Source organism: Fusarium venenatum, assembly GCF_020744135.1.
Source record: "Fusarium venenatum strain MPI-CAGE-CH-0201 chromosome Unknown EDB82scaffold_3, whole genome shotgun sequence".
Taxonomy (NCBI): Eukaryota; Fungi; Ascomycota; class Sordariomycetes; order Hypocreales; family Nectriaceae; genus Fusarium; species Fusarium venenatum.
In genome coordinates this window covers 3,695,882-3,718,185 of record NW_027072131.1, presented here as the reverse complement: position 1 = coordinate 3,718,185, position 22,304 = coordinate 3,695,882, and the positions used below count along the sequence as shown (strand labels likewise).

The 22,304-nt window shown below is 49.2% G+C and overlaps 12 protein-coding genes across 12 annotated transcripts; 5 read left to right on the top strand and 7 right to left on the bottom strand.

Moving 5' to 3' along the window:
• The first annotated feature begins 1,257 nt into the window (after positions 1 to 1,257).
• EDB82DRAFT_242424 (uncharacterized protein) lies at positions 1,258 to 2,740 on the top strand. Its single transcript, XM_025727513.2, has 2 exons — positions 1,258 to 1,763; positions 1,866 to 2,740. The coding sequence occupies exons 1-2, from the start codon at positions 1,743 to 1,745 to the stop codon at positions 2,481 to 2,483; spliced, it is 639 nt and encodes a 212-aa protein (XP_025581972.2). The 5' UTR covers positions 1,258 to 1,742; the 3' UTR covers positions 2,484 to 2,740.
• Positions 2,741 to 2,954: 214 nt separating this feature from the next.
• EDB82DRAFT_242432 (histone-lysine N-methyltransferase, H3 lysine-4 specific) lies at positions 2,955 to 7,351 on the bottom strand. The gene is made up of 3 exons (XM_025727512.2): positions 6,556 to 7,351; positions 3,480 to 6,483; positions 2,955 to 3,421 (listed from the first exon to the last, which is right to left on the bottom strand). The coding sequence occupies exons 1-3, from the start codon at positions 7,234 to 7,236 to the stop codon at positions 3,318 to 3,320; spliced, it is 3,789 nt and encodes a 1,262-aa protein (XP_025581971.1). The 5' UTR covers positions 7,237 to 7,351; the 3' UTR covers positions 2,955 to 3,317.
• Positions 7,352 to 8,352: 1,001 nt separating this feature from the next.
• EDB82DRAFT_242331 (uncharacterized protein) lies at positions 8,353 to 10,202 on the bottom strand. Its single transcript, XM_025727510.2, has 2 exons — positions 9,694 to 10,202; positions 8,353 to 9,635 (listed from the first exon to the last, which is right to left on the bottom strand). Exons 1-2 carry the CDS (start codon positions 9,893 to 9,895, stop codon positions 8,548 to 8,550), a joined length of 1,290 nt encoding a protein of 429 aa, XP_025581970.2. The 5' UTR covers positions 9,896 to 10,202; the 3' UTR covers positions 8,353 to 8,547.
• Positions 10,203 to 10,361: 159 nt separating this feature from the next.
• On the top strand, positions 10,362 to 11,064 carry EDB82DRAFT_477622 (tropomyosin; the record flags this gene model as incomplete). Its single annotated transcript, XM_025727509.1, has 3 exons — positions 10,362 to 10,379; positions 10,497 to 10,801; positions 10,902 to 11,064. 3 exons carry the CDS (start codon positions 10,362 to 10,364, stop codon positions 11,062 to 11,064), a joined length of 486 nt encoding a protein of 161 aa, XP_025581969.1.
• Positions 11,065 to 11,338: 274 nt separating this feature from the next.
• EDB82DRAFT_477621 (nucleolar protein 12-domain-containing protein) lies at positions 11,339 to 12,046 on the bottom strand (the record flags this gene model as incomplete). Its single annotated transcript, XM_025727508.2, has 2 exons — positions 11,339 to 11,767; positions 11,834 to 12,046. The coding sequence occupies 2 exons, from the start codon at positions 12,044 to 12,046 to the stop codon at positions 11,339 to 11,341; spliced, it is 642 nt and encodes a 213-aa protein (XP_025581968.2).
• A 250-nt stretch (positions 12,047 to 12,296) lies between these two features.
• EDB82DRAFT_506580 (uncharacterized protein) lies at positions 12,297 to 13,515 on the top strand. Its single transcript, XM_065608764.1, has 4 exons — positions 12,297 to 12,441; positions 12,503 to 12,834; positions 12,886 to 13,146; positions 13,200 to 13,515. Exons 1-4 carry the CDS (start codon positions 12,347 to 12,349, stop codon positions 13,334 to 13,336), a joined length of 825 nt encoding a protein of 274 aa, XP_065463981.1. The 5' UTR covers positions 12,297 to 12,346; the 3' UTR covers positions 13,337 to 13,515.
• EDB82DRAFT_506576 (uncharacterized protein) lies at positions 13,516 to 14,287 on the bottom strand. The gene is made up of 2 exons (XM_025727506.2): positions 13,954 to 14,287; positions 13,516 to 13,878 (listed from the first exon to the last, which is right to left on the bottom strand). The coding sequence occupies exons 1-2, from the start codon at positions 14,137 to 14,139 to the stop codon at positions 13,681 to 13,683; spliced, it is 384 nt and encodes a 127-aa protein (XP_025581966.1). The 5' UTR covers positions 14,140 to 14,287; the 3' UTR covers positions 13,516 to 13,680.
• A 430-nt stretch (positions 14,288 to 14,717) lies between these two features.
• On the bottom strand, positions 14,718 to 15,453 carry EDB82DRAFT_432731 (peptidyl-prolyl cis-trans isomerase B; the record flags this gene model as incomplete). Its single annotated transcript, XM_025727505.2, has 3 exons — positions 14,718 to 14,889; positions 14,948 to 15,074; positions 15,129 to 15,453. 3 exons carry the CDS (start codon positions 15,451 to 15,453, stop codon positions 14,718 to 14,720), a joined length of 624 nt encoding a protein of 207 aa, XP_025581965.2.
• Positions 15,454 to 15,741: 288 nt separating this feature from the next.
• On the top strand, positions 15,742 to 16,734 carry EDB82DRAFT_506566 (mitochondrial 37S ribosomal protein uS13m). The gene is made up of 3 exons (XM_025727504.2): positions 15,742 to 16,063; positions 16,119 to 16,163; positions 16,223 to 16,734. Exons 1-3 carry the CDS (start codon positions 16,061 to 16,063, stop codon positions 16,532 to 16,534), a joined length of 360 nt encoding a protein of 119 aa, XP_025581964.1. The 5' UTR covers positions 15,742 to 16,060; the 3' UTR covers positions 16,535 to 16,734.
• EDB82DRAFT_506564 (membrane dipeptidase-domain-containing protein) lies at positions 16,735 to 18,721 on the bottom strand. The gene is made up of 4 exons (XM_025727503.2): positions 18,070 to 18,721; positions 17,799 to 18,011; positions 17,375 to 17,747; positions 16,735 to 17,321 (listed from the first exon to the last, which is right to left on the bottom strand). The coding sequence occupies exons 1-4, from the start codon at positions 18,371 to 18,373 to the stop codon at positions 16,745 to 16,747; spliced, it is 1,467 nt and encodes a 488-aa protein (XP_025581963.2). The 5' UTR covers positions 18,374 to 18,721; the 3' UTR covers positions 16,735 to 16,744.
• Positions 18,722 to 19,146: 425 nt separating this feature from the next.
• Positions 19,147 to 20,899, top strand: EDB82DRAFT_506561 (uncharacterized protein). The gene is made up of 4 exons (XM_025727502.2): positions 19,147 to 19,522; positions 19,594 to 20,090; positions 20,142 to 20,208; positions 20,261 to 20,899. The coding sequence occupies exons 1-4, from the start codon at positions 19,405 to 19,407 to the stop codon at positions 20,767 to 20,769; spliced, it is 1,191 nt and encodes a 396-aa protein (XP_025581962.1). The 5' UTR covers positions 19,147 to 19,404; the 3' UTR covers positions 20,770 to 20,899.
• A 231-nt stretch (positions 20,900 to 21,130) lies between these two features.
• EDB82DRAFT_526973 (uncharacterized protein) lies at positions 21,131 to 21,952 on the bottom strand (the record flags this gene model as incomplete). Its single annotated transcript, XM_025727501.2, has 1 exon — positions 21,131 to 21,952. One exon carries the CDS (start codon positions 21,950 to 21,952, stop codon positions 21,131 to 21,133), a length of 822 nt encoding a protein of 273 aa, XP_025581961.2.
• Between the last annotated feature and the right edge of the window lie 352 nt (positions 21,953 to 22,304).

The window sequence follows — 22,304 nt, the reverse complement described above, 5'->3', positions numbered from 1 at the left end:
TGGATTGTGTATATTGCACGGTACGGCACGGCACGGGTGCCACTCTCGAGTTGGCGAGACGAAGCGAGTTGAATGAGTGGATGACTGATATTTTGATTTCGCTCCATTGTCTAAATGTTGTTGCTGTTGACGAAGGACCTAAGAAGTAGTTTTGTTTGTCAGTATACTAACTGTGCAGGGCATCTAGAGGAGTTGAGACAATGGCAGGGGTACGCTCCAGGGTCCTCGCTTAGCACTATTACTTGTCGCCTTCAATTCTACACGCCCCGGGGAGTTGTGTTTCGGCTTGGCTGGGCGTAGACAAAATGGACAAGAAGAAAGAGGAAGAAGAGACGAACGATATCCAATTTTTACCTGCACAGAAACATAACTTCGGGCGGATATGGATATTGAGGCAGGTACCTACAGTACCTCCTACCTCTCGAACAGGGTAGTGGAGGGGAGGCATGAGGCAGCTGGTACTAAGGTAGGGAAGGTACGGTACTACTGGGTACAGACTTTAAATTGAGTTCGGCGTGTTCATGGAAACACCTATAGAAGGAGCAACAAATCAAAGGTAACGCCTTCCTTTCTTCTTCACCTCACCTTGCATCACCTCAACTCAACTCACCTCCTTCTACCCACTACCTAGAGTACCTGACAACTTGCATTTTCGCCTCAGCCTTGACCCATGACTTCCTTCCCCTTTATTGCTTCTTTCAGGCAAATCAGCACGCCCTAGACACCTTTCTTTCCTTACCTTCCTTCCCCCAATATATGATACCTGCTTAAACCCCAGCTCCTCCATAACTTCTTTACCTGACCTCTTTCAGTATATCGTACTTATAGTTTCATTGATATCAACACCAAACAAAACCCGACTGTCTGCTTATCGTCAGGGCCAGACTCCCATTCTTCCGATTCCGTTTCTTGCTTGCTCTACTTCCAGTATCTTACTCCAGCCTCTCGACCTTCAGACGTCTCGTTCCAGCGAGTCACAAAATTATACAAAACATAGCACCTATCGTTCGCAAGACAGTCGTTGATGCTCACATCGCTGTTGATTACCTAAAGGCTGTTCCCCCCGAGTCAGGATCCTCTCTATGCCTAGCTTGTTCTGACTATATATACTTTGGATCTACAACTACGTTTATCCTGACGTATTACACTACAGTGCTCATCTGTCTCGTCCTCCGGTACATCTACAGCCGTTTCACAGCTTGACTTATACCAAACTCCATCTACCACCCACTCAACTTCGAGCCGGTTGTTTGTCTCAACCAATCACTAGCCCTAGAACCGCAACCCATTGTTTTCTCTTCACCTACACTATAGTGTTAGCCCCATTGTATTCGCCCTGGTCCTATTGATTCCACAGTTGTACAAGCCTGGCCTAGAAGCTACCAGAGATAGTTCCAAAACTCGACGCTCGCTCCCCATCGACCCTCTCGTCACCGGCCGCGGCTGTTTCAACTCAACGGTCTGGTGCCAAGTGAACTGAGGTACCCGCCATCCGACTTATCCTTTCCCTAGCCTGACTTCCAGTTCTCGTCAGGGCTGGAAACTGGGGCTTGACAACATACCATACCTACCTAGGTACATATGCCGGGCTGAGGTAGCCAGGTTATGAGAGTCACTCGTTGTCTTCTTTTAACGTATCTCTTTTGCAGCCACTTCTGATACAAGCTTGTTGAACGGCCTCGGTCTTGGGAATCTGCAGCACAACGAGTACATTGACTCAAACCACCTATCGAGTAACCGTCATGTCTTTTCAATTTCAAAGCGTACGTCTTTTCCCATCAACCCCGCTTGGTGATCTCCTGGCCTGAATCTGGCTTATCAACCCTGCCAAACTTGTTTAGCATTAGACTAATACATTAGTACAGCCATTTCAACAAGAACAGTTCGATATATTCGAATGGCATCCCAAGTTTCTGTCATGTCTTCGATATTTTATCGATCATGCTCAGTATAGCCCTGCAGTCCAAACTGTAGCTGCTTGTGTGAACATCCACCTCCCTTTTCAGAAAGGCAATTCATTACCCGTAACGCCCACACGCAATGGTCCTTCGCCTTCTTCGTCATCCTCCCGAGCATCTGGGTCTGGTCATCTTCACTTGAGTGCCCCTGTAGCTTCTTCAATCACACTAATTCCCTACATTCGCCGTTTGATAGTCACCGGGTTTGATACGCCTGCTGTTCTTCACGGTTTCTTTGGCGACGACTGGATACAAGGTATTGGGCGCATACATGAAAGTGAACGCAGGAATTACTTATTTGCTGCAAAGAGCGATACCTGGCTGAGGGTCAAGACCCAGTATGACATGGATGACGGACAGACAGTCCCTTTCCTCAGACCACTGCAAAATGTCACTGACGACGAGATACAAGCTGCTGAATCAAATTGGAGCGAGTGGCTAGCTATGCAAGATTGGATGCTTGGCCCGAGAGCTCCGGACGACCCTAGTGATCGCTTTGTGAGGATCAAGAAGGAACACGATTGATACAACAAACGACTTCGGAAGGAGATGGGTATATGTTGTGTTGATGAAAGATGGCAAGACTTTGACACATAAAGCAAGAGATTCGAATATGAGTTGGTGTAATAACATATGGACTGGATCTTGGAAATGGATGAAAGAGATAAATAGTTGGATCTGGTAGGGAGGAAGCAGGGAACCAGCCCTTGCAATTGGACCTTCTTCAGCGTAGCGTTGCCTATTCACTTAGTAGTTTGGACACTTATACCAATCTTCCGACATCCACTGTCAGATTTTATTCCTTGCGCCAGTGTCGCCATCAAACCCCTAGCTATAGCCCGTGTCTATCCGTGTGTGAGGTTGTTTCAATATATACAGAGCATCTGTCAGGTATTCCTCGACCTGACCGATCTTGAGGCAGAAGAGACAAAAGGACGTATAGCGCTGGCCGGTTGAACGTCCCCTCACTAAAATGCCCACGCCTTCTCCTTGATCCTATGCAGCGAAACAGAAAAAACAAAAGCCTAGCCGCCAATTTCAGCCGACTTCATAGGTCAAACTAGGCCACCTAATGAGTCCCGCCGAGGATGCACTCTCTTCCCGCTCCAGCGTCTTCATCCCCGAATATTCTCTGGGTTGACCAAATAAACCTCCCAAGCCGCAAATTTCACAGCCTCTTTTCTTTCCCCAACGCCTTGATGATAAATACGACGACTGTTCCCAAACCATATTCTTCACTTCTCTTACGAAACAAATGCTGACTATGCCCAAAGACGGCGGTAATAGTACCAGGGTGATGCTCGAGTTGAAAAGAAGAGGGAGGAGAGATATAAAGGAAAATGCTGTATTATAATAGTATCAGTTGAGGAAGCCCTTGCAAGCCGCAGTGCCGCAAAGACAAGGAATGCGGTCGGTGCTGCCGATTTCACGCTCAAATTTGTAGTCGTATGTCAACTCTTCGTCTGAGATATTTGTTAGTGGTGTGTACTTGGATCGAGGACAAGGCAGAGGGTAACGTACTCAGGGCAATATCACGCAACGCGTAGATGACAATGCGCTTGCTTCCCTCAACTTTAATGATCTTGGCGGTACAGTTGGGCATACAACTATGGTTGATGAATCGCGCAATGCCACCCTTCTTGGTTGCGTCGATGACGGTGTTGTCGTCAATACGGAACAGATAGCTGCTTCCAATGCCACTCTTGAGATAACGGTTCTCACGGATTTCTGATATCTGCTGTCGAACCTGCTCGCCGACATACTCAATAATCATGTCGTCCTTTGCAATGTTCTCCATGGCGTATAGACCCCAGTTGTGGATAGCCGAACGAGCAAACTTGACGGGCTTCTTGCGCTTCTTGAGCTGGTTGAATTTGAAGACATCAGAGTCCTGGCCGAGAGTCTTCTTCTGGTCGTTGAGGTCAGCAACGTAGCGACGGTTGGTAGCGCGATTCGCTCGTGAATTTCCTTTGGCGACCAGCTTCTCGGCTGCGATTCTGGCGGCATCCGCAGCATCAGCAGCGGCGTCCCTACCCAACTTGTTGCGGGCTTCCCGTTCTTGTCGTGCCCTCTGCACCTTGATATGGTGAGGGAGGTACTTCGACTTTTCAGAGTTAAGGATCTTCTTGACACCCTCCGTGCGGGCACAGCCAGTAGGGTTGGGCACATAATATCCTCCAATAGTAACAGGAGAGTCCAATGTGCGTCTTGCAGAGTTGAGCTCCCTGATGCGATTGCGAGTCCATAACCACAACTCCGCATTCCCTATGTCCTTAGTATTAAACCTCCTGGCAAGTTTGGCCAGATCAGGTATGTCCTGGGTGTTGACTGTCAAGCCCTGGAATATTGGTAAGTCGGGCTTAACGCCGTCCGGTAACTCAAGGGCAGGTATCAAGGGCTCCGTGGCAAAGAGCTTGTCGTCAAACTTCTCCGGTGTCAGTTCCTCCATAGGCAACTTCTCCGCCTTCTCTTGCACGGCCTTGGGAGGTTCTATAACTCCATCGTCGCGCTGTGACTCTGTCTCTGGTTGGGTTTTCGAAGTCTCGGGTTCTTCAAACGATGTTTTCTTCGTCTTTTTCACCTTCCCAGGCCGTTTCTTTAGAGGTTTTCCAATGGCCGAGGCCGGGGTCTCGGAACGGGAGACTCTACTTTCCACGTCGTCACCCGTCTCTGGCTCGGGAATGATGTCGACAGAGTCTTCACGCCCCTTAAATTCTGAATCAAGTGTTTCAAGATTGACGCCAAACAGTTCCTCGTCCGATTTCTTCTGCCGCTTAAAGACCGATTCAAGTGAGGCGACTAGCTTTCGTTTTCTGGAGCTTGCTGTGTCTGCTATGGCGAAACTGGCCTCGGTCATTGAATCGTCCTCACCTTGTTCCCAGGGTACGAAATCGTCCTTCGAAGCTTCATCATCGGTGCTCATTCGGCTGCGCGGGCGAGATTCGGCCTCCTCTGTCTCTCTCGCCAATAGTGCACGGGTATCCGTGTCGTCATCGGATTCAGCATCGCTATCGAGGCTTCTCAAGCGGTGGTGGAGCGAACGGAAGGCGTTTCGGGCAACAGGTGGGCGCTTTCTGGCAAACGGATCAACGAAGGCACTCTTTTGCGCCTGGCCCTTAACCTTGGTCTTGCGAATTCTCGGAAGAGCCTTTGGTTCGAGGCGACCAGTTCGGCGCTCAATTGGGTCAGCACGAGAGTTGGGCGTTCCCACGCGAGAGCTGTCATTGCCGTCCTCGATACTGGGTATCTCTTGTATGTCGTCAGGATGCTCAATGTTCAACTTTCGTCGCTTAGCAGCATGATTGGCAGGATCCAGAAAATCGGAGAGAGCAGGCGCTGCGACCTTGGTACGGATATGTCGTATAAGATGTTCCATCATCTCACGTCTGACAACTTCCACCGCCTGGATCACAGGGTCAAAGTTCTTAGCTCTCTGCTTTTTCTCCTCTTCAAGATCCGCTTCTTCCTCTCGTCTTCTTCTATCCTTTTCGTCACGATAGCGTGGTTCGGCGTGTGTCTGTCGGTCGGGGCTCGCACTAGATCGCCGGCGACCGGAGGCATCGTCTCGACGAGGACGAGGTAAGCAAAGCTGCATGGTCATATCATAATTGAAGAATTCGGTATGGTTAACAGCACGAAAACATCGTTCAGCTTCGGAGCTGCCAGTAAACGAATTGCGAAAAACAATAAAATAACCCGATTTGTCGACGCGAATCTCCTCGAAGCCGTAGCTCTTAAGTCGTTTCTTCATATGTGGGAGGATACTGGGTAGGACTGGGACGCTATCACCTGTCACGTAAATGTATGGATCGTTCGCGAGTTTTTGTGCAAGGTTCGACGGTTCTAGGTTGAGCGCTTTGACTTGCGTGCCAAGCAAAGGTATTTGTGGTATACCAGGTGGTATAGATTGTCGTTGAGCCGATGGACCTTTCGGGGCGGTTGGGGGAGGTCTCGTAAATCCCGGGACTGTTCCAGATTTTGGACCGGTCGGTGGTGCTTTGGCTGCAAGAGCAAGTCTTTCCTGTTCGATTTTCTCAAACTTTTCCTTCTCCCTCTTAAGATGTTCTTCCAACATCCGCCGGCTCCTGCGACCTTCAGGATCGTAATTTACATGAACAATGTCGGCGTCAACCTTGATTCCACGGGCTCGCACAGCTCGGCGGGCTGCATCGATAGCAGAGACAGGTGGACGATCAGGTCGCTTAGAATCTCGATATCGAATTGTCGCAAATCCAAGATAGCTACCCGTCTCTGGATGCATCTTGTTGCTGCTCTCTGCTATCTCACCGAAACTGGCAAAGATAGCCGTCACCTTGCTGAAGGGAATAAGCGGATTGTATCTTGTCACGACAATCTGCGTGGGTGGACCAGGGCCAATGGAAGTCTTGGGGTCGTAGGGATAGGGCTTGATATTCTCAGGCGCTGTTCGTAGTCGTGATTTAGGCAGATAGTAGTCGGTGTTGATATAACCGAGGCGACCATCCGACCTGGCCAGTCGGGGGTCTTTAGGGGGGGCGTCATCTTCCTAATCAATTCATTAGCCATGTTCACCACAGATGACGCCCCCCCTGGGGAGGGATGTTATAGTTATACGTACTCGACCGAACTCTTCATATGTTGGTTTGGCGCTTTTGCTGACGCTCTTATTGTGTACTCGATCGAGGAGCGGATCATAGGTGCACTTGAGGCCCTTGACGGAGGGCAACGGATCTCGAGCCGGAATGCGCTCATTGGAGGGAAGTCCATTTGATATCGAGACATTAGGACCAGAGGCCGGTGAGTTTCGAGAGGACTGTCTCGCGGCCCGATCGGGGGTCTGGTACGTAGACATATCTGGCTTTGTGGCGGTTGGGGCCGAGTTGGGAGAGTCTTTGAAAGCGCTTGGGGTGAGGCTCGAGGTGGGAAGACGGGACGAAGCTGTAGTCGCCGCGGCACCGTGGCGGGTGGATGTGCTGAATATCGATGAAGCGGCGCTGCTATATGAGCTGGCCGAGTCGACGGTGTTGGGGATATCTGTGAATGGGGATTCGGTGTCGTCAGGTTGTGTTGGCATAGTATCCGACGCTGAAACAATGCCGTTGGGGCCGATATTCGCGTCGGCTTCTAGCACAGCTGTGCCTGTTGTGGAGTCGATAGTGCCGTTGATAGAGGCTGGCGTCGATGCTGTTTTAAAGCGATCGCGGTCCCTAACCTGGTCTGCGCGAGTCTGAGCCTGAGCTTTTACCTTGGGAGCAGTGGGGAAGAACTCCGCGAAGCTCGCGCCTGGCGGGCGAGTCATCGTGACGATGCGCTCTTCCTACTTCCTCCCCCGTACTCCTACCATGATATACTTGCGTTGAAGCGTCGAAAACACACTGATCAGTGAAAATCCTGACCAGGCGGCGATTTCAGGCGTATTATGTGGATTGAGGTAGCGGCTGTGTGGGCGGAATTGAGGTATTGAAACAGGCTTCACGCGACAGAGCGAATGTGAAGTTGAATGTGGCAGAGGGGCGGTATTCACCAACTCTAGGCGCAGTAAAGGAGTAGGAAAAGGATCGTCGACGGCGAAACTAGTAGCCTTGGCCAAAGTATTGATGCGCGCGACAAAGGTGGAGGCGATAAGTGATAACAATCCCCAAACGTTGGAATGTAATGAAGGGGGGGAATTGGTGGGAGAAGGGAAAAAATGGCTGACGACCAAGGAAGTTGACGATTGATCTGGCGTCCAGTTTGGTTTGGTTTGACTTTTGGTTCAGGGATGAATAGCGTTAACTTTTAGCGGTAAGGCCAAGCCAAGTCAAAATGAGAGAAGCGACGAGCCACAGTTTGGGTGGCTTGGAGGCTAAATAATGCTGTGATTGGCAGTGAAGTTTGGTGTCAATACACGGTTGACGGGGTATCGTTGGTTGCCAATTAACGCGTCCCACTCAAGAGGTAAGGTTCTTGTCGTAGGACTGACAGTACAACCACCATCCAATCCGTTCGGGTGACAAGATATATTCGAGGTTTGTTCATTTCTTTGCCTGCAAATACCCTAGTGTCCAATAGACTTGTTATTCTATTAAAAACATATGTGGTGCATGTCCAGTCCCTTTGTTTACAACCACTCGCCTGTAATGTGCCTTACTCGGCAAACGTGTCGATGTCATCGTGCATGAAAGCAGGGCTTTGTTCAAAACTCGCAGTTGTCACGAGACAACAAAGGCAGGATGTTTGACATGTTCAAATTAAAGAGATATTACCATCGCAACATCTCTCTTTTCCCTGTATTCCTCTGAATAGAATGAATACCTAAAGCAGAGTGTCTTTGTTAACAAACGTTTTGGGCATTCCTCCTAACCTATAGCATATGGCGGGTAAAGAAAATATTAAATAGACTTAAACTTCAGATGACAGGTCTTTACAAAGAAAATTATTTCATTTACGAGACGTGGCGGAGGCAGCTAGTACTCGATAGTTAAAAATATCCGATTAGCATACAGTCTTGAAATCATAGCCTCTGTGATCCTGTACCAATCCTCAAAAACTCCATCTCATCGACTCGAAATCACTATTGCGATGTATATTCCCGAACGCCAACCGTTTTTAACACTACAATACACAAAGCTCACAAGTCCAATTTGAGCACAAACTCCTCATCTTCATCATCGGATATATGGAGTGGCTGACTTAGTGGTGGAAGGTCATCATCATCACCATCCTCATCAAAGATTGACATGAATTGAGGTTGGGGGTTTGTCTCTTGGTCTTTCTGGACGGCTTGACGAAGACGGGCTGGTGTAATAGTGAGATCTGACTGGGTAGGGCTCACCCTACCCGAAGGCTTGACTGGACGCTGTGTTACCTCACGGGCGTCAGTTCCACGACGTTGAGCGCTGACCAGAGATGATGCTGACCGGCCACGGTTGTAGCCAATAGTGGTTCGTGACGCAGCCTCGCCAGTAGCGCTCTCCGCATGTGATCTCTTCACGGGGACGACATTTCGAGCAGCAGGCTTTCTACCCTGATACAAGGAAGACAGAGGCCTTCGAGGGTCTGTTGTTCGAGCCACTGAAGGGCCCTTGCTGCTGCTGCTGGTATCCGAGTGAATAGACAAAGCAGAGGCAGCACGCCTTGAAGAAAGGCTGGATGGCTGCTTGGTTCGGATGCCGTTGGCCTTACGTCCCGAAGGGTCCAGAAGACTGGTCTTAGGTGTAGGCTTCCTGACCTGTTCTTCGTTGTCTGATAAATCGTTGATGTTGAAAGTCAAGGCGTCTATCTCTCGTTTATTCTTCTCCTCAGCCTTAGCTGCCACCTTCTTCAACGTCTCTGCGAACTCTCTATCCTGTCGAGAAATACCCTCATCATCGACTGGGTTGTAAAAGTGTTGGTAGTATCCCTTGAGGAGATTGCCCTTCTTCAATCCGTCCAGCGTCAACAGATCTTTGGGGAAGCAATCTGATTCATATGCGAGATTCTTTGGCTTTGGTGGGGCGTATTCAGGCTCCTCCTCCTGCGGTTCAATGGTCTTATGCTCTTCTTTAAGTCGAATCTCAAGAGGCGCAAGGTCCACTGGTCGTTGCTTGGGTTTCTGTGCGGTTGGCTTCAGTTGCGTCTGTTCGATGTCCTTAACAAGGTTCTTAACACCACCCAACTGCCCATTCTTAGCTTTGGCGTTGGTGGTTTTGTTGCCTAGAGGAGCTCGACCACGGGTTCCTGTGATGTGAAATTGTATTAGCCCACTGCTCCTCGATTCTCGAGACGTCATCAATACCCATGGGAGTGACCATAGCCTGTCGAGTTCCATTGCCTTTGTTGATGGTCTTCACCCCGCCCTTGCCTGTAAAGGCGGTAGCATTCTCATCACGCTGAGGAAATCGAGAAGGCGTCTTTGGAAACCGTGAATTATGTCCTTGCTTCGTTGGAACCTGCTGGCTCAGAACCAAGTTCTCTTGGTCACGATGCGCCGCCAACATGATGTCTGTAATAAGCGAATCAAGAATTCAGAATATCGTTGTCTTCGGGTAGGTGGGATTAGGCAGATGCTACTCTCGTCATTGGAATTTGAACTAATCAAAGAGGTAATTACGCGTGCAAGATGAAAGGGCCCTCTGCTCATCTACCCGGACGTCAAGAACCAGGATGTTTTGGTCGGCCTGTGCTGGCTGACGGGGCAACAGCCACCTTTTGGTTGCTTTCTCCTGGAAAGTGCCGCCATGTGAGCTTTGAGCGCCACACACGAGCGACCGCCACAAGCCAATGAGGCTGGACACGACGGTGACCTCCACCGCAGTTCAATTGTGGAGGAACATCACTCCTCCCCTTTCTTGATAGGTACTTAACCGCCTCATCTTACATCCGAACAACACGACCTTTGTCCCATCGCCAGTTTCCCTTCCGCTTTTTTCTTCAACAAAACGTAAACTTTCGTCGCTCATCAAAATGGATCGCATCAAGGAGGTCAGTCACCAAACAGCTCTTATGCTACCTACCCCGCCATGCAACCCCAAAAGGAAGGGACCGTTGTGGAGGGGTAGAGTTGTCGTCGACCCATGCTAACGTGGTGATGGTGGATAGAAAATGAACCAGCTTCGCCTGGAGGCCGACGAGGCCAGCTCCAAGGTTGAGGAGCTCCAGACCAAGGTCAAGGCTCTCGAGCAGGAGAACCTGTCCAAGGAGCAAGAGATCACCTCCCTGCAGCATAAGAACAACCTCCTCGAGGGTGAGGTCGAGAAGCTCGAGAACACCGTTAAGGACTTCAAGAAGGCTGCCGACGAGGGACAGCAGCACGGAACCCAGAACGAGACCCTCCAGCGAAGGCTGCAGCTCCTTGAGGAGGAGGCCGAGGACGCCGACAAGACTCTTCGTGAGGCCAACGAGAAGTACGCTCAACCCCCTTAGCGAGACCCTTTACCGCCATTTTGACAACCATCAAATTTCCTCACAATAAACGGTATATCGACTAACAATGCGATTCTATAGGCTTCGACAGACCGATGTCAAGGCTGGACACTTTGAGCGCAAGGTGCAAGCTCTTGAGAGTGAGCGTGACCAGTGGGAGTCCAAGTACGAGGAGATGTCGCAGAAGTACAACGCTCTTCAGAAGGAGTTGGAGGAGCTCCAGGCCGAGATTGGCAACATCTAATCGAACTCCGACCTTTATACACTTGCGCCGGATGCAGGATGTTTATTAGCATGTCCCTCAGCCATCAGTATACTCGTTCAGCTGCATGATGCTTTGGTTGAAGGGATCTTTGAGTGTTGGCCAGATGAGCGAATGAAGCAGTTTCCGTATATCATGTTACTTTTCTACTAGCTGATTGAAGCTGGCCTTTCTCATTTCTAAAGGGTATCTTTTGTAAATGGTGCGCCTGTTTGCATCCCTCTCTGTTGTCCAAATTTATAGGGCCCCAACCAATTTAGCCCGACCTTCTTGCCGCCTTTTTGGCCCTCAGCTTTCTTTCTGTGAGCTGTCTATCGAACTTGGACTCGTATCGGAACTTCTTCTTCTTCTTTTTGGGTTCGCGTCGTGCCTTTTCTTTCGTATCATCCTTCTTCTCGTCCTGTTTTTGGTCCTGGCTCTTGTCTTCGTTGTCGAACTGTGGTTTCTCGAATCCGTCCCTTGTTACCGAAACAGACTCGACCTTGACTGTTGTATAACGGTCCTCATCGATATATTCTTCTTCGTGGTCGACAATGTCAAGCTCAGGCTGATCAGCAAAACCGTCCCATTCTTCGTCTTCTTCGTCCGATTCTTGCTCGACGACACCAGCAGCTTCTGACTCTCGTAGCAATCTGTTCACGGTCTGTACGTGTTCTTCAACGTCGCGCTTTCGGTCTTCTCGTATCTAGATAATATATGTTAGTTGATTTAAAATTTGAGACCGATTAAACCGTCTTGCTTCGTGACGTACCTGCTTTCGCAATTCAAGCTTCTCCTGACGAGCTCTCTTTGCATTCTCCTCCTGCGCATTTTTGATACGCTGTTGCTTGCGCTTATGGAAACCTGTTAGATATTCCTCTCGCGCATCGAAATCGAAATTGACTTCTTCAACTCCAGATGTCGCTTTCCGCTTCTTGTGCGGTAAAGGAAGAATATTCTTCTTGGGTCTTGGCTTGGCGAACATGGTTGCTTGTGCAGACAGATGTTTGGTGCAATTGTAGTTTGAATTTTTACAACGAATGAACTATTTTGTCGGCTGGCATCTTTTCCTTAGCATACAGAAAATCCGCCATCGCGAAAGTTTCCCAGGGTCGCCCCACAGGGGATTCTCACCGAGGTGTGCATCAAACGGGTCTTTGCGTCTATCAGAACGGTTACGTAAGGCAGTTGTTACTGCATAAGCTCTCTTGATGCTACCATTATCATTACAAGCTGGTATCGACAGGCAGATCCAACGGCCAATATCCAGCAAATACTATCCGTGATGCGTCTTCAGATTTTAGCCAGCGCTCTTGCGCTTAGCGGTTCAGCTGCCGCTTTCTCCGATTCATGGCCTCTTGTCATGTTCTCTACATCCAAGTATGACGCGCGCCCCTGTGTCCCATACTTCGAGCTTCCTGCTGAACGATGACGATAACAGGTTCTCCGATGCGACCAGCAACAATCAAATCCAGACACGATCTCAAGCCCTTGAGCAAGTCAAGGACCTTTTGGCTTCATGTCCGACCGATAACTATGTCCTGATTGCTCAGGAAGGCGCCAACGCTGCCGACATTCGACGAACGAACGCCAAGTCCAACCTTCACCAGGTCATTGCGCGTAAGGAAATTCAGGGCAAGTTCATTGTCTCTGAGGTTGTTGGCGAATCGATCGATGCGGACGCGATCCAAGATTATATTCAGACGGTGTGTTATGAGCAGGCAAAGACGGTCGAGCCTCATTTCACCGTTATTAAGGCGGAAGACGACAATGGTCGGTTCCAAAGAACTCACTGCACAAGACCGAACATTAACAACTTTGCAGAAGCTACCGAGAATTGGATGTCGAATGAGAAGTGGATGAAGGATTCATACACTGTCCTGTTCGTTGGCACCCCTTCCACCCAGGCCAAGACCGCCTCTGCATCGAAGAAGGCCGCTGGCTCCGAGAAGACAATCTACGAGCCCGAATTTATCGAGCCTCTGCACATGGACTTGAAGCGCGACGTTTCAGAAGGCTCAAAGGCTGGCAACGCTACTCGTGACACCCGTGGCTTGTTCGAGAAGTACCAGTTCTTCACTCCTGGTAAGCACCCATTTATTCATTACAGACTTGCACGACGTACTGACAGTCCGAAGGTATTTTCATGGCCATCATCACTGCCATTGTTTTGTTCTCTATCCTTGGCGTTGGTCTCCGGGCACTGGCTAGTCTCGAGGTCTCCTACGGCTCCTTCGAGAAGGACATGGGTCCTGCTGCCCAGAAGAAGCAGTAATCACTTGTACATGATCAATGAGCGCTGTTCATGTATCAAACATCCATGCGGGATGATGCTTGTATATCAGATTATGGAGTTCGGGTTTCTTTGGTGTGACTTGATGAGAGGAATAGTATCGGCATACAACGTTGCGAGCATGAATTGTAGACAGATCATAGGGACGAGGACCTAACTTTATGGGTCTCGATCCAAGTTTATTGAGTGCTTTTCTAGATGCGATTCGAAGCTGTAATAAAGATTCAACGCCAAACTCCGTCGTGACACCTCCAGTCATGAACACTAGATTCTTCAACTAGCGGTTATGCATCCAAAGACTTTTCCAGAGTAGAACTTGTTCGTCTCTACACTAAGTGGCTGGGCAGCAAGAAGTTGGCGATGCCCTCCTTGACAGCATACTCATGCCCACAGCTTCCACAGACAAGCTTGCCCTCAGACATTTGCGTCTCGAGGAGGAGATGGTGAAGATCCTTGAGAGTCTTGTCATCACCCTTGAGCTCAACTGCAGTAGGGGCCTGCTCAGGGAGTTGAGGGAAACCCAGCTGTAACATAAAATGTCAGGAATGTGTTTCAAACATAGAAATCAAGTTTCATCCGGGTCAAAGCTGGAAACTCACCTCAGAAGCTGTCGTGCGAAGAGCCTCCCAGTCTAGACGGGGCAGCACGTTGATGATCATGTCAGGGTTCAACTCAATGTCGTCCTGGACGAGTTCTGCATCCTTGGGGTGAAGGGGATATGAGTCCTTAGAAGACTTGCAAGCCTTGACGGCGCAGGTGAGGAAGTTGAGGCTAAGAACCTTCATTTTGTCGTCTTGTAACAGGTGGTATCGTGTAAATGGGTAAGAGCCGTATAAGATATGGAAAGCCTTGTTTATCGTTGTCTTGTACTTACACAACTTTTTTTTCTTCTATGGCGGGGGAGCCTCTTGGAGGTGAGCCACCAGCCCCACGTGACAGGGGTCCGTCCTGCAGTGGTAGAGTTATATTACGAGAGCTAGAGTTTACTGCATAATTGGAGTTGGTTCATCACACATTGACAGATACGAGGCGATTGACATCAAAGAATATTTGAGTTTGGAATGTCAGGTATTGTATTGTCTTGTCTTGTTCTTTATATAAGACCGGGTCTCGAGTCGCTTAGAATCGAGAGTGCTGTCGGGCGCTGCGGAGACCAACAAAGAGGACACCAGCAAAGATGGCGAAGAGGCCAGCCTTCTGCATAGGAGACCATCCAGTGGAAGCAACCTCTTCAGCAGCGAACTCAGATGTGCCGGCAAGGCCTAACGGGACAGAGGCTACGCATCAGCAAATCCTGCCTTTTTTTTTTTGGAAGTTTATCAACGGTGGCGAGAACGGACTGGACAAGTGCAATGTTGCCTCTTTAGAGCTCAACGTGAATACCTTCAGGGGGGACATCAAGCTCGCCGCTCTTGGCGATCTTGACAGCCTCGACGGGTCGGTCCGCCGCTCCGGTCTTGCTGTTCTCAATCTTCTCGATAATCTCGTAGCCCTCGAGGACTTCACCGAAGACGACGTGCTTGCCATCGAGCCAACTGTAGTGTTTGTTAGCATATGATAGGAATTGATTCGTTGGATATGGGTTTCGCTTACGAGGTGACAACGGTGGTGATGAAGAACTGAGAGCCGTTGGTGTCACGGCCGGCATTGGCCATGGAGAGAAGACCCTTCTTGGTGTGCTTGAGCTTGAAGTTCTCATCCTTGAAGCGGTCGCCATAGACTGAAGTTATTGTTAGCCATTGGACTGTTGGATCAAGATGATGCCATCACATACTGGACTTGCCACCAGTGCCGTCACCCTTGGTGAAGTCACCGCCCTGGATCATAAAGTTCTTGATGACGCGGTGGAAAGCAGAGCCCTCGTAACCGAAGCCCTTCTCACCAGTGGCCAGAGCGCGGAAGTTCTCAGTGGTCTCGGGGACAGTCTTGCCATAGAGACCCATGACGACGCGGCCGAGAGGCTTGTCACCCTGCTCAATGTCGAAGTAGACCTTGTGGGTGATCTTGGGACCCTTGGCAGCCTCGGCCGTCTGGGCGAGGAAGAGGAGGCCGAGCCCAAGGAACAGGGCCGACGCAAAAAGGCGACGAAGGTTGAACATGATTGCTGTGTCTCTGCCAATGGATGATGGTGCAAAGAATACAGAGCAGGAACAAAGAAAGGTTGGAAAGTCGAAGCTCGGAGGAGGGGACACTTATACCATAGACCGCTGACAGGGGCCGGGGGGAGCTGCACTGGCCCGCGCAATCCAGTATGGATTGAGGGACCTACCTAAACTGCGTGCAGATAATCCCCCCACCATGACCGGACTGGGAGTGGAGAGCTCACCCAGCGTTCCAGCATGTTTCAGCGGCTAAAGCCACCACTGAAGGAAGTTCGTTCATTGGTGCCCTGCTCTTTGTTGGTGATTGAATTAACAGAAAATAATAAGATGTCTACAGCTACTTGGTGATAGAAATGTGTATTAACTTTTATGTCCGACGTCTTCTATCTCATGGAACTCACTTCACCAATTGACCCCACTCCCATCCACTGGAGCTTAGACAGGTTCCAGTGGACTCTCTCCGTCTTGTACCTTCCACCAAGACAGATTATAAAAGATTAACCCGAGTTTTACCGAATTGCCCATCTTTTTCCAATCGCACGTCAGGTCCGCTTGAATTCGAGATCGAGGCATGCGATTGTGATACCCACGATAATCCGTCACCATGGTACGTTTGCGCGAGTCTTTTCTTTTCTGAGTTAAATGTCATTAACATCGTATAGGTCTTCCTTCTTGGCGTCAACTTCGGCGAGCAGAAGCTCGTCAAGGTAAGTCCTTAACAACCACCACCGAATGCTCTTCATATCCTCACACGATCCTCCGATAGAAAGCCCTTGAGTCCTTCTACGCTCTCGGACCCACGACATCTGCCCGAATTATGGCGAAATACTCGATTCACAAGCTCGCCAAGGTCGGATCTCTCGCTCCCAGAACTGTCACTTCCATCACAGCCGAGCTATCACAAATGACGATCGAAACGGATGCCAGGCGCTTGGTACAAGAAAACATTCGAAGACTAAAGGATATGGGATCATACCGTGGTAGAAGACACGCAATGGGCCTGCCAGTGCGTGGTCAGCGAACAAGGACGCAGACAGCAACTGCCAACAGGCTCAACAGGGTCGAGCGACGAGGTTAAACGAATTATTGCAGGAATGGGCTTCTGGCTTTGTGTCTGAGAACTGGCATGGATGTCAAAATTACAATAGACTGGCATATAAAAATGCTATATCCCAAGGAGATCAAGAAAGTCTGGCTATCTCCTTGTTGTACAAGACTTGTATATACAGTGTACGATCAAATGGAAACAAACTCCGGAGCCGTGTTATTAATCGCGGTACTATAAGTTTTACGCACCCTCCACAGACGCCTGTTTTGCCTCCTCGAATTTCATCTTGGGCAGATCATCTTCTAGCGGCAGCTGTCCCTTGGCCTGTAGCTGAGCTGCAACAGTGTCTACTTCTTTCCATACTCGCAGCAGATTACCCCCAACAACCTTAGCTGCGTCAACATTACTGACGCCCTGTCGAAGCAATTCTGCGATCAAATCGGGGTACTTGGTAACGTCTTCAAGACCCTTAGGCACTGACGGAATGCCGTCAAAGTCGGTGCCAATACCGACGTGATCATATCCAATGAGGTTGCCGATATAGAGGATATGCTGAGCTGCGTGTGCAAGAGTAGAGTTTTGAGGGTAGAAGTCAGGAATGCCATTGTCCTTTCCAGTGTCGACGCAAGAAATGAAGTCAGGAGCAATGTTGACCATGACAAGAGAGTTACGCTCCTTGACGAGCTGTAGGACATTGTCCTTGACGTTTCGTGGATGAGGACAGACGCTGTAGGCTGAGCTGTGAGAGAAGATGATGGGGGCTTCAGAGCCGCTCCAGTCCTTTCCATCACCGAGAACATCCAGCATAGTATCCTCACTGTTGAGATGTATTAGAGATGTATTTATATGTGTAAGATGGATGCGACATACCTGACATGTGAAAGATCAACAATCATGCCAATGCGGTTCATCTCGTGAACGAGCTTGCGACCAAGAGGACTAACACCTCCCCATAGAGGCTCAGCCTTGCGAGTTGGGTTTTCCAAAACAGCAGCATCAGCGAACTTGTTGTGGCAATTATGAGTTAGGGTAGCATAGCGAACACCAAGTTCATGGAACTTGCGAAGGTTGGCTGCTTTGTTGCCAATCTGGTGTAGTCCCTCAATGCCGAATGGCGATATCAGTTTGCCCTGCTTGAAGGCCTCAAAGGCGTTAGAACTGTCGACCTTCTCGGAGAAATGATTGGGATAAGCTGCCTGCAGCCTAGTCATGACATCGATCTGGTCCAACGTAAACTGAACGCCTATGATTTGGTTAGAAAAATCTCCATTAACAGGAAATTGGAGAGACTAACTGGAAGCATAATTCCCATCAGAGAAGTCAGAGTCATTTGATGGGCAAGGGGCGAAGAGACTCCAGAACGCGCCGCCACTCTGGCCCTTACGAAGGCGATGCAAATCTACATGCCCAGGAAGTTCACCTTGCTCAAAAGGCTGAGTAAAGTTCTCATCATAAATTTGGTTGCCGTATGCGAAGCGCAACACTATTGGGAAATCGACATGACCGTCTAAGTGCGTCTCTTTAATACGACTGTAATGGCAGTCAAGTGAGAGATGAAGTCATACCTATCAGCGGAGTGGTTGTGAGAATATGACGTGCTCGCTCTTCAGGAGATCGAAGACCATTGCCATAGCGAGGAACGCCATTGTAGCGATTGCTAACTGGCCGATGTAATAGACTGAGTCCCAGGAGGGCAAGAAAGATGGCCAAGATAGCCCTTCGAGGTGTCAATTTTGGCGAAGATGGAGGCTCATGATACGAATTGTTATGAAGCTGAGAGAGTAGTCCTCCCTTGACTGATCGGTTTGAGCCCCTGGACCTCGAAGGCCGAGTGGTGTTGTATGATAGGAGAGGTTCCTGCCGCCCCATTGTGAATATGACAAATGAAAGAGAAGTATGCGATAAACAAGACTAATGACAAAGGTGAGTTAGTAGTGTTCGCTACCTAAGTAAGTAGGTATGTATGTTGAATGAAGTAAAGATAGCGACGTGACAGGGATGAGATGAGACGAGAGGTTGACGCCCTGGAACCTCGGGCTGACAAATATGGTATGCTTCAGTTAAAGTTTAACTCGGGGGTTTTCAAGAAAGTATTTGGAGATAAACCGAGATTATGGGAGTTGAATTCAGAGAAAGCACGTATATCATTCAATTGGTCTAGTTCTTCATCGCATTCATTCGCATCTGCCGGGTGATACGGGATGGCCTCACGCTCAGTGTTACTTTGATGACTTCCCTGCTTGGAGATGTCTGTTAAGGTCGGGTAGACGCTAGCCCAGGAACAGCGCCACAGGTCCTTACATTTAACAGGGGTCATATTCAGCCACGTTGCACAAATATTGTGCAGTCCGTACATGAACTACCGTTTTGTCACACCGTTTTGGAGAGCAAAGGCCGTTTTCACATAGCGCCGATCCTCGGAAAACGTGTATGCTCAGTTCCGGCGGGGAGTCAGGCTCTGACGATCTGTCAATGCAACTTTTTGGAGGGGCACTAACACGACAGAAACGCGCCCTCTATTATGGAAGAGCTGTCAAGTGCTGGAAAGTAAGCAGAGCTGGGTACCTGTTATCCTAAGCTTAGTATGAAGCTTAAGATATCTTTTAGTCATGTATTAACACTCCAATAATGTAAAACAATAACCACTTTTTCACATCTCCCTTTGAGCATTAGAAAAATTGGCCGTTAGAAGCATAAGAGACGAAATTAGTAGGTCAGCCTATGCTATTTAGACCAGACTTCTTAGGCTGTTTATTTTTGTACCCTAAGACTTAGAAGATGAAGCCTCCCAATTAGGTAAGGTTCAATCCACCGAGGGGCAGATACGGTAGGTAGCGCGGGGCATTCATATGATTCATTCTTAGACACCTTCTTTTCTCAAAATCGTCAGGACAATCGCCATGGCTCTTTCAAACGAGGAAAGACTCAGTCTCATTAAGGAGAACCTTGCGGAGGTACTCAACCCCGAGATCATCGAGGGCATCCTCGCCGAGGGCCGTAACCCCAAGATCTACTGGGGTAGGTTTAATCCTCCCTTGCGCGCCAGCGCCCACGCCAACCAAGCCAGACTGCTAACATCGGTACCCAAGGCACTGCGACTACCGGTCGACCTCACTGCGGCTACCTCGTCCCCGCTGTCAAGATTGCGCAGTACCTAGCTGCCGGATGCGAAGTCACCGTCCTCCTCGCCGATATTCATGGCTTCCTCGACAACCTGAAGGCTCCTATCGAGCTTGTCGAGAAGCGCGCCGAGTACTACAAGTTTGTCGTTGAGTCCATGCTCAAGTCCTGCGGGGTCTCTACCGAGCAGCTGCGCTTTGTCCTTGGTAGCTCTTACCAGAAGACCTCCGACTATGTTATGGACCTGTACAGGCTATCTTCAGTCGTTTCGGAGCACGATGCCAAGAAGGCTGGCGCTGAGGTTGTCAAGCAAACCGGCAATGCACCTTTGAGTGGTCTCATGTACCCTCTCCTGCAAGTATTGGATGAGCAGTACCTCGACTGCGACGTTCAATTCGGCGGTGTTGATCAGAGGAAGCTCTTTGCTGCTGCCACTGAGTGGTTGCCCAAGCTCGGATACCGAAAGGTGCGTCTTTAATATCTTGAGACCATAGTCTGTTACTAATCTGTAATCCAGCGCGCCCATCTGATGAACCCCATGGTTGCTGGACTCAATGGTAACAAGATGAGCTCCAGTGATGAGAGTATGTGTATTATATGAATTTATTACGACATGCGCTAACAATTTCATCTCAGACAGCAAGATTGATCTCCTAGACTCCCCTGAGGCTGTAGCCAAAAAGATTCGCAAGGCCGAGTGTGTCCCCAAGGAGGTTGAAGGCAATGGTGTCCTAGCACTCGTGGAGTATGTCCTGTTACCTGCTTCAGGCTTGAGAACAGGGACCCGGGAGTTCAAGGTCGAGAGACGGGATGCCGAGCCTCTCGTTTACAGCGACATCAAGCAGGTCCATGAGGACTACCGAAACGATGTGCTGACACCTCAAACCCTGAAGGCTGCGGTCACGGAAGGCATCCTTGCCCTGATGAACCCCATTCAGGCTGATTACCAAGCCTCAAAGGAGTGGCAGGAGGTTACTCTCAAGGCCTATCCCCCGCCTGTGAAGAAGGAGAAGAAGGTCAAGAACTTGGGAACACGATTCCCTGGCGCCAAGGGCGGTAAGGGCGAAGCGGCCGAAGTGACCAAGAAGGCCGAGGACCTTACAATCAAGGATGTACAGGAGACTCAAGCTAACCCAACCGCATAAGATAACAAGAATATAGACGAAAGACAAAATAAAACAGGAAATGATTATGATTAATTGATGATAAATTACCTAAAGATTTTATTTAGGTTTTAGGATAAATTTGACGTGACTTCTTAAGAAGTTTGCTTACATGCAATGACACAGATATGGCATTTCAGGGCGTAGTTTGTTTCGACAAATTGGTTCTCAGAAACTAGATGGATAGTATACATTGAAATAAAGTTATGAAATTATAAATTAATGTCTTTTGAGACCTTCTCTCGACGCAACACCTTTACAACATGGAGCTTGTCGCTTTTTATGCCCACCAGTATGTACCTAGTTACCATATATACCTACTAACCAGTAAGAGGTGATATGCTTATTGCTCATTCTCAAAGCAGCAAGCATCGTAGACGGAGTAGTACCATGAATCCCGACCCTCAAATCCCATGTCAGAGATGTCGGCTTCGTAGAGTTCGCACTGGCCACTTGTAGTAATACCAATGGCCTCGCACTCATCATTCGCTTCGCAATCAGCCTTGCATTCTTCGAGATCCTGGTCGTAAACAACATCGAGGAGCTTGCTGACGCTCTTGGTAAGGAATCCCGTCTTGCCGCAGGCGAGGTTGGACTTGTTTGCACAGCTGGAAGTGGAGGCTTCGGATGTTGTGGTGGAAGCTTGAGATGTTGTGGCAGTAGGCTCGGAGGTAGTTGTGGGAGCGGCAGTGATTGAAGGAACATCCTCAGCTTGCGAGGTAGTTGAGGGGGCCGAAGTAGTGGCGAGAAGAGTTGAGCTGTTCTCTTGCGTGGTGGAAGGAGGAGAGGATGTGGTCTCCTGAGCAGTAGTGGTAGATTCGACGGCGGATTCGGTGGAAAAAGAATCTGAAATAACAGAGGTAGTCTCTGCAGCAGGGTAGCCAGTTGTAGTGGTCTCGTCATCAGCGGTGACAGGTATGGCCTTGGTCTTTTCAGAGCTGGTAGCTTGTACAGCAGTAGTAGAAAGAGAAGCATCGGTTTCAAACTTGCTCGCAGCATCAGAGTATACGATAGAAGCCCCAGCGGTAGGTTGAGCATATGCGGTAGTGGTCACCTGAGACTGGACAACAGAGCTTGAAGGAGGATGAGGTCTACAAGGGCCAGCTTGAGCTCCAATGGTAAGACCAGCCACGAGGGCAGTGATGATAGTGTTGATGGAAGGCATGGTGAATAGAGTAGATGTGAAGCAAAGTATAGAACAGAAGTGAATAGAATGAACAGGTGAATGATGATGATGAGATATCCAACAGTAAAAGAGTGAACTGGAGGGTCTCTATAGTAATAAAGAATGAACGACTTGTTTAACAACAAAAACCAGAAACGAATTGATATCACCCTTGAGGGGATACAGGCTCCTTTAAAAGGGAGTTTGAACTACCACTACCACTACCGATACACAACCCTCAAGATTGAATACAATAAACGCCCCGTTTGGAAACCAACAATCCATCAAACTTGTTCAGCTCGGTCCCTTTTTGGTGGAAAGACATTAAGTTCCCCATCTGAACGATGGGTCG